An 8,799-nucleotide genomic window follows, 5' to 3' on the forward strand; every position below is an offset into this window, starting at 1 on the left:
GGTGGGCGAGTGGCACATGGCAGTGGAGGGAGCATTACTTGAAAGAGAAAGGGGCATGGAGTTGGAGTTGAAAGGGCTGGGGAAGTGGGACTATTCGGGGGAATGGACCAGACATTCACCGCATTTCATGGATCCCAATTCCCCCCTCTTTGATTTGGGTCGTATTGAAGGAGTTCCCATAAAATTGGACAATTCCATTCCACTGCACACCATGTAAACAAACAAGGTAACTAATTAATCGATATTTACTACTTAAATAGACTGTCTTCACACTCACAAAACATTTACTTGGAGAAAGAGTATTATTATTATTATTATTAACACTTCGTGAAAATGTATTTATAATTTTGAGAGTGTTAAGATACTATATTTGAATAGTATCAACTATGGTGTATTTATTAATAATTCTTTACAAGGCCCCAAAAACGCAATAATCCCAAGTATTAAGCATTAATCAATCGTGCACATTACGTAAAAAAAAATTGGCCCATTTTGAAGCCAGTTTGGCCAGGAAATGCGTATGAGTGAGCCCAGTAAGGACCCATTTGGAATGAGAGAATGGATACATTAGAATTACTAAACAGATAATCCATGCATGGGAAAAATAGGGCAGAAAAAGATACAGCTGATAAGCGAAAACCCTCCTGCCATTGTTGTTACACGACAATATGCTTTAATTTGGTGCAAATGGCAGCAGCCAGCGGTTGTTGTCATTGTTGGTTGGCTGTAGCTGCCAGCGGTTGAAGGGCTTTCAAGGGGTTCATGATAATTCCATCTATGAGCCCGTATTCTTTCGCCTCTTTGGCACTCATGAAGAAATCCCGGTCAGTGTCCTCGTTGATCTTCTCAAGGCTTTGGCCCGTGTGGTAGGCCAGGTACCCGTTCAGGTTCGCCTTGTGATGCAGCATCTCATTAGCCTATAAGGAGGGGAGAAAGAACAAATTATGGTTACAGGAAAGAAAGAAAATCTAATAGCAATCCCTATATAAAAGCATATTTGCATAATGTGCCATGGTATGAACTTTGCTACTCTAATGAGAAGCTACCAAAAGAAGGAATGAGGAAACCCAGTCAAGAAAAACTAATGACAAATAATTTTACAAATAGAAAATAAGATTAGCATAAAAAAAGGACACCATATTTAACAAAATAAATGATTCAATATAAAGCATAGCTGCAAGACATAATATGCTCAATTTCTAATGCGTCAGATACCTAAAATTAGATTTCAGTCTACCAAGGAGTTTTCAAACCTTCAGTCGTGCCAAGAAAAAATAAGCATTCACGGGGCAAGGTTTAACAAGGAAGATACCTGGATGTCTATATCGGTTTGCCCACCTTGAGCACCACCAAGAGGTTGATGGATCATTATTCTTGAATTTGGCAAGCTGTACCTTTTCCCTACAATTTTTTGGAATTTTAAATTAATTAAACAGAGATATGTAGTTCAATCAGGTGAATTTGAAAAACCTGGGCTACTTTAAGTAAAACTTTAACTCATGGTTGTACCTTTTGTGCCGGCACTAAGGAGAAAAGCCCCCATGCTGTTAAGAAAAGTAACCACAGTAATATGATCAGCCCACTGTCACTGGAGATATATACTATGATTGAAGATCATGAGAGACGATGAAAAGGCACACTTGTGGACTAATTTAGTCATAGCTAGCACGTAAGAAATTACAGGTGGCACAGAACAGCCACATCCACAGGCCAACTCAATTATTTCTGCAGGCAATTTTATTTCTAGAGATGGTTAATATTTGAGGATGTGGGGGGCAGAATTGGAGTAGCAAACATGTGGGCCCCATATCTTTTTTTTTTTTTTTGGAAAGGGGGGGGGGGGGGGGGGGGGTGGTTGTATTTGGAATCTGATGGGCTCTCTGATGTCAACATTCAGTTAGTGAAAGTATTCACTTTATTAGATGTAAGAACAAAACAGGATGTTGTCTTTTCTTTACCTGCAATTTTCAATACCACTTTACCAAGATAGAGAAGACTGCATAGGAAGACCAAATTTCTACTCTCATGTTTTGCAGGGGATTAATTCCACTATGTGGTGCCAGCTACATAAACTCTAGATTTCCACTCATCTCTATCCATGGTCATATCTTCTATATGGCCGTTATACTCTATTTCAAGTCTAAGTGTTCCCTACCAAATTTTCTTTGGTCCTTTTCTCCCTCTTTTGCTTCATATTTCTTCCATTTCGTCCACTCATCTCACAAGTGCTGCCTCCTCAAGATAACTTCAAGTTAACATAGTTCATTGTCTAACATAATTTTAAATTTCTTGCTCTTTTTTTCCTTATCTTTTGTTTATTTAGAGTTTCTCCCTCCAATTGTTTTGCCTGTGTGTATTCAAATGGATGATGGGCTACAAAAGCTGTTGCTCTCACCTTCCCATGACTTGCAAACCACTATGAAGGTGGAATTTAGTTTTTACCCATTTCGTTAGCTAGTGCCAAACAGAACTCAACTAATGCATTAGTTAAGTCATTCAACCTAGATGGTTTGGGACAAATTTAGATTGTTAAGTATGAGACAGGAGCATCGAGCAGCCAATTTCTCATTCCAATCCCATTGCTAAAACCATTATAAGTTGGAATAGCATTCCAACATAACATCCAATTCATGTAGTTGGTTGGAATGAGCATAGCATTCCCTCAAGGAATGGAAAGAGAGGAGAGAGAAAGAAGGGAGAGGACAAGAATAGGCCTGTAGATGGACTGGATCTGGTCCAAATCCCTGAGATCCAGTCCATTACAATCTAGATATCATGATCTGGGTCAAGAATTTTGGCCCAGATTATATATAAGATCAGAATCTTAAGTATGATCATATATTATGGTGAACTTTCAATAAGGTCAGGATGAAATGAAGATGAAGCATATGTAAGAGTACCAACTCAATGTCTATCTCGATAAAATCATAAATAATAGAAGTTCAATTTCCTCCAAGGCAAACCAAAATAGTAGTGCATACAAGGTGGTTATCCACTAATACAAGCCAGTGCCGAAGCAGAAGGATTCCATATAATATAAATTCTTATCCGCTTGAATTCACCCCACCTAGTGGGATTAAGGCTTGATATGTTGTTGTATCAACTTGAATTATACTAGTAAAGATTCTTCATTGAGAGAGGAATATTACAAGAAATGCTAATGAATAATGGGTTATAACAATGGAGGAGTTTATGTGTGAGCACTGATAGATAAAAGAAACAAAAACAACATTTAAAGATATAGAAACAAAAATTGACAAAAAAATTGATTCATTTACATAGATAAAACAATATTACAAAACTGGTGACAACAATATTTTACCTGGCTGCCAGTCCAACACATACAGTGGAGACATCGGGTCTAATGTGTCTCATAGTATCAAAAATTGCCATACCTGAGGAGAGACATTGTTGCATGTAAAACTAATCCACACAATTAAATCACTGAACTGCATAAAATTCCAATGAAAATAGGAACAGCCAGATGTACATTCCTTATGGAACATAATTAAAATATTACCTGCAGTAACTGATCCTCCTGGAGAGTTAACATACATCACAATATCCTATTCAGAGGATGAGTAAGTTATGAAATATTTTTTAAAAAATGCCAGATATCTTGCACAAAAATAAAGTAAAATAAATAATTAGGCATTCAGCAATAGTGGATGTCAGAGGGGTGCTCAGACCCACAAACAATCCCCTTCCTGCAAGCTCACCAAATTCCACTAAGCCTATAAGTTTATCAATCATTTGACATAGTAATCCCCCTTTCCAAAAAAAAAAGAATCTCAATTTTTACTTGCACCAAAAATTGCCTAATTTCTTACATTTTTAGTTTACTAAAGCTTTATAATTTGTACATCTCCATCTTAGATCTTCCTTTTCCATTATGGTCCATATATGTTTATACTGATACTTGTTGGAGTCACATTAGATCACTTTTTCCCTTTACATTCTTAATATTCTTAAATTTCTATTAAAACTGGGTTTTTTTTGCTTGCATATATTTCTATTAAAACTTATTCAGCTGATTACTATTATTGCTAAAATATAACTACAACAATGTGCCAAGCCTTTATCCCACTATGTGAGGTAGGCTAATTGCTAAAATATAACTGGCTTTACTAAATAAAAAAAATACCAAAAAGAAACAGTGAGATGCATACTTAATGAAAAGACTACTTTCTTGATTACTGCCTAAAGTGCATATAAGACACATTAAACTTAACAACCAAACGGCCAAATTTTTAGTCCATGTGATTTTAGCATATATTGTGAATATTTAGTTAACCATTACTGAACCTCATATACTACGTAGAATTATGTTGAACCATTCAGAAACTAATATTTAAGGGGCCATTTGATTTTGTTATCATTTTAAGTATTCCCTTTTCAATTTCGTTTTTAAAATTTTGAAACAAACAACAGCATTTTGAATATGTTTCTGTTTCCAAAAAATTGAATACAATTTCCAATTTTTAGAAATAAGTGGAAACAACTAAAAAGGTGTTTTTGTGTTGTTTCAATTCACACCCTCTCCCCTGAGCCCAAATCTGTTTGGTTTCTCTTCCTTCCATTTAATATTTTTTTCCAAGAAAATAAAACCTCTCTCCCTCTCTTTCTAATTGTTCGAGCCAAAACCAGAAGGTTTGTTTGTGGTCTCTCAATGCTTCTTCTCCACCAATAGTCATATTGGTCAACTGTTGTGGATCTTCTTCTTTTCCATCCAACAAACACCTTGGGTTGCCAGTAGGAATGGCAATGGGGAGGGTTTGGATCAGAGAGTCGGAAACCCCTCCACCTTTCCCTATCACAGTTAGGTGTTTTGTTTAACCCCCATCCAAGACCCAATTGGTTAATGGTACCCGGTTCATATCTGTACTTGACAAGTTTCATACTAAGATATTGCTAAAAATTCAAAGTATAAATAAATTTCTAACAATTCTTTAGGCTTGAGTTCACCACAATCAATATTTACAAGAATTTAAAATAGTATTTTATCTGTTCAGAAAGTTGAATGAATGATGTTACAACCATGATATGGAATGTTTAGCAATAGTCAAACCTCAAATGGTGGAAAAAAAGTTATCATCATTGTCAAGCAACAGCAATGTATGAGTTCAGTCCAAGTGTTGAGACGAGGTGTACTGTAGTCATCTCATATAAGCAAGCCAAAATAAAAATACAACAAGGATGAGAATGAGAGCAGAGGCATTAAGATTTGTCTTTTCAGGTTATGTTATTCCCTATTTTTGAATTATAAATATAAATTATTAAAAATGATTAAATTAAACATAGCTTGGTTGGGGACCTTGTCCTCACCACCTCAACCTGTCCCCAATGGGGATTTTAAAATTGCTGTCCAAACACACCCCATTGGAATTTTTTGTACCAAAACCTGCCCTGTATGAGACGGCTTTTGTGGACACCCATGAAAAAAGAAGAATGATAAGCAACCATGGGGTGGTTGGTAGCCAAGTAGAAGAAGAAAAAAGAATGGTTGGCCACCTAGTGGATTGCCAATAGGGGAAAAGAGGAAAAGAAAAGGAAGAAGAGAAAGAAGCAGTGTCGATTTGCCCACACTAGAAAAGAAGAAATAGAAGAAGACAGAAGAATAAGAATAGGACGATAATGAAGAGAAAAGTTAATATTTTTAGACCACAGCTATGTTTGTGATTATGAAATGAATTATTAAATTTATTTAATCACCAGATAAAATATATAATTTTTTTATCAAATGGCATGTTTAATTTTTATTTCCAAAATTTTGAAAAAAGTTTATCAAACACAACATTTAGTTTTTATTTTCCACTAGAAAATGAAAACTTAACACAAAAATAAAAGAAAACACAAATTGAACAGGAAAAAGTTAAACGAACACATAAAAATTCACAAAAAATTCAAACAGAGACATTGAGACAGTAATTATGAATGTAGGTTGTAGTAATAATAATTATGAATCTCTATTTTTATGGAACTAATATAAATACCTATTACAAGAAACTATTCACCTCCGTTCTTCCTCTTTTCTTAACAAACATTATATGTAATAGCTTTCTATCATCCTATGATTAACATGAACTATAGTCCAAACTTGAGTTTCTCAAACAAAAAAAGTATCCATATTTTTATTTTGCATAACACTTTAACATAGTTATTTTGTGAATAGGTTTGGATCAAAGAGTCCTAAGGACAAGCACAGTGGAAATTTTGCTTCAATTTTAAGAGTCCTCATCTGTGGCTTTATGCACATACTGTTTGTTGCTAACTTGATTCATAATTGGCCCAGAAGGTTCAATAGATCCATGCCATGAGATGATGAATTGACAGCATCCAGTGACCCACATTTAGAACTTTCAATCCATAAGGAAACTATAAAGTAGCATTTCTGCAATCTGATAAGCAGACCCCACATAGTGAGATAAAGATTTAGCATGTTGTTGTCTACAATTTGATAAAGAACAAAGAGATAAAGTTGTAATGGGGTTTGCTAGAATTCAAATCAACGAGATGAGTTTTAGAAATTCAATAAGTTATAATGGTGCACAGACCTTCAAGCTCATGTAAATGAACAGAATAAGGCAAACAACCAAACAAAAGCTTTAGCCGTTTTTCCATCACAAGTAGGCATATTTGCATGTCTCACTAGAATTGGAAGAAAACCAGATACTGATCAATTACATACTAATGAAAATTCCAATTATGCTTTAAAACTTTTATTTTCCATGTTCTGAAATTTTCACTCTCATCCTATGCAACAAATATCATATAATGAGGAATTCAGTCAATAAACCTTTTGAGGATCAACAGCATCGAGATAAAGAAGCTGGGCAACAATAATATTTGCCATATCATCATCAACAGCTCCACCGCAACGTATAATCCTCTAAAGTCAACAATAAATCCAATTTCAGAACTTTGCAGTATGATATATAAGTTATCCTGCAATTTCAGACTAAGTTACCACAGCTATAGAACTAAAGTACAATTCTTACATGCTGGAAGAGCTGGCTGACCACACTTTGGAAACGCTCTTGTACCATCGGTGGTGGCCCCTGAGCTCCTTGTGCATTGAAAGGAAAATAAGATGAAGAAACAACTGCCAAATCATCCCTGTAAAAGTAAGTACAAATGTGTAAAAATAAATAAAAAAGAAAATCATGTAATTGTGTAGAACAAAAGAGGAACATCATAAACTTAATATATAGTTAGAACATAGCCATGACTCCATGGCAGTAATCTAGAGCTGAAGAAAATGACCTGAGACAAAGACTATGGTTTTCAAGATTCGCATGATAACTTTAACAAGTGAAAATGTTTTCAAATTTCAAACTTTAATTGTTTATCTAGAAACCCAATCTCTAACAATCATCAACCAAGCTCAAGCTTCAAGTTTCTTAATATTTGATACTAGATATGCAGCCAAGTTCGAGCAGAGTTTACAGAAGTAGTGAATTTCAAAATGTGTTCAACTAGAACTTTAGCAGCTTCTCTATTTACAGCCTTGTTCTACGGCAAATACAACTATTTTGCCAGTTTGACCTTTCCATTTACCATCCACGTTTGTCAACAAAACAGAAAATGACCTGGAAAAAACTGGCTCTATGTCTTTTTTTTTTTTTCCCCCTTCTTTTTTGCTGTCGATGAGAACCCACAGTGGGTTAAAAATTGGCTCTTATGTTCTTCGATTTTACACACATGGAATGGCTCACACCTCTCTTCCCCATATATTTGAGTATCAAAATGTAATTTATTTGATTTTTCCATCATTTAAGCAGCAGTGTCAGAATCCAAAACAACAAGAATCATCCGACCAAATTCATTTGAGTCCTCTTCCAGTTTATCAGCAAAAAACCAGAGGATGCGTTCTATCAAGCAAAAACCCAATCAAGAGAGGAACTTCACTCAAAAATAAACCTCCGAATCAAAACCCTACCTTATAGACCAAATCCCTTGGCGCAAACTCCTTTCAGATGCCCAATCGCTGCCCGAGTAAACAGCCCTCGCCCGACAATTTGGCCAATTCCTTTCCCTTCCATGTGACCCTGACAATTTCCTGTAAATCCAACACAATCCGACACAGCAAATACAATAAAGAACTTACATCATACATATATGTATATATATATATATATAGAGAGAGAGAGAGAGAGGGAGTGGTGAGGACCTGAAGGGAAGTGTTTTGGTGGAAAGAGAAAGAAACTGAGGTTGAGAAAGCAAGGAGTTGTCCAGGGAGAAGATCGGCGAGTTGAATCTGGAGCGCGAGAAAGTTGTCGTAGCGACGCAAGAGTTCGCCATTGCCATTGTTGCGTCTTCTGCAAATAATGGTGTCAAAAAGAGAGGCGCGGGGACTCTCGACGTGCCCGTGCGTACGGCGCACGGCAGCGCAGCCTAGAGTCCGATAGGATAGGTTAACATGCGCTGCCGAGTTCGTATTTATGTTGACTCGGCAGATGGATGGGCTGCCGAGTTGAGAGTCCTAGGATAAATTAATTCTAGACCCATGGATTTTAGGTTAATTTTAAATAAATCCTTTATAATTTATTTTAATATATTTGATAGTTTCATAGTTTACTTGCTTTGATAAATACAGAGGCACTTCTTATTTCTAAGGTACTCTATCCCTACTTTGGTGTACTGCAGATGATTTGTCACATAATTTAAAATATTATGAGGCCATAATTTTAATTTTATTTTTATGCAATCATGTCTATTTATCCGAGAGATTAAATCTTGAAATTTGATTTGCGTCTAATATATTCATTATTAAAAAAAATATGCAAATAAATCTTAAGC

General features: G+C 35.6%; 1 protein-coding gene across 1 annotated transcript; it reads right to left on the bottom strand.

The window, feature by feature from the left end:
• Positions 1-424: 424 nt before the first annotated feature.
• Positions 425-8,403, bottom strand: LOC127810101 (ATP-dependent Clp protease proteolytic subunit 5, chloroplastic-like). Its single transcript, XM_052349355.1, has 9 exons — positions 8,171-8,403; positions 7,940-8,059; positions 6,999-7,116; positions 6,797-6,889; positions 3,521-3,566; positions 3,323-3,395; positions 1,510-1,544; positions 1,313-1,401; positions 425-917 (listed from the first exon to the last, which is right to left on the bottom strand). Exons 1-9 carry the CDS (start codon positions 8,305-8,307, stop codon positions 711-713), a joined length of 918 nt encoding a protein of 305 aa, XP_052205315.1. The 5' UTR covers positions 8,308-8,403; the 3' UTR covers positions 425-710.
• Positions 8,404-8,799: the final 396 nt, after the last annotated feature.

Source organism: Diospyros lotus, chromosome 9 (genome assembly GCF_014633365.1).
Source record: "Diospyros lotus cultivar Yz01 chromosome 9, ASM1463336v1, whole genome shotgun sequence".
NCBI classification, from domain to species: Eukaryota; Viridiplantae; Streptophyta; class Magnoliopsida; order Ericales; family Ebenaceae; genus Diospyros; species Diospyros lotus.

Excerpts from the sequence above, each read along its gene's own strand:
- LOC127810101 (XM_052349355.1), bottom strand. The coding sequence starts at position 8,307 with ATGGCAATGGCGAACTCTTGCGTCGCTACGACAACTTTCTCGCGCTCC. Across the intron at positions 7,117-7,939 it reads CAAGGGATTTGGTCTATAAG|GGATGATTTGGCAGTTGTTT; the intron begins GTAGGGTTTTGA and ends TTACTTTTACAG. Across the intron at positions 1,545-3,322 it reads TGTGTTGGACTGGCAGCCAG|CATGGGGGCTTTTCTCCTTA; the intron begins GTAAAATATTGT and ends TTTTCTTAACAG.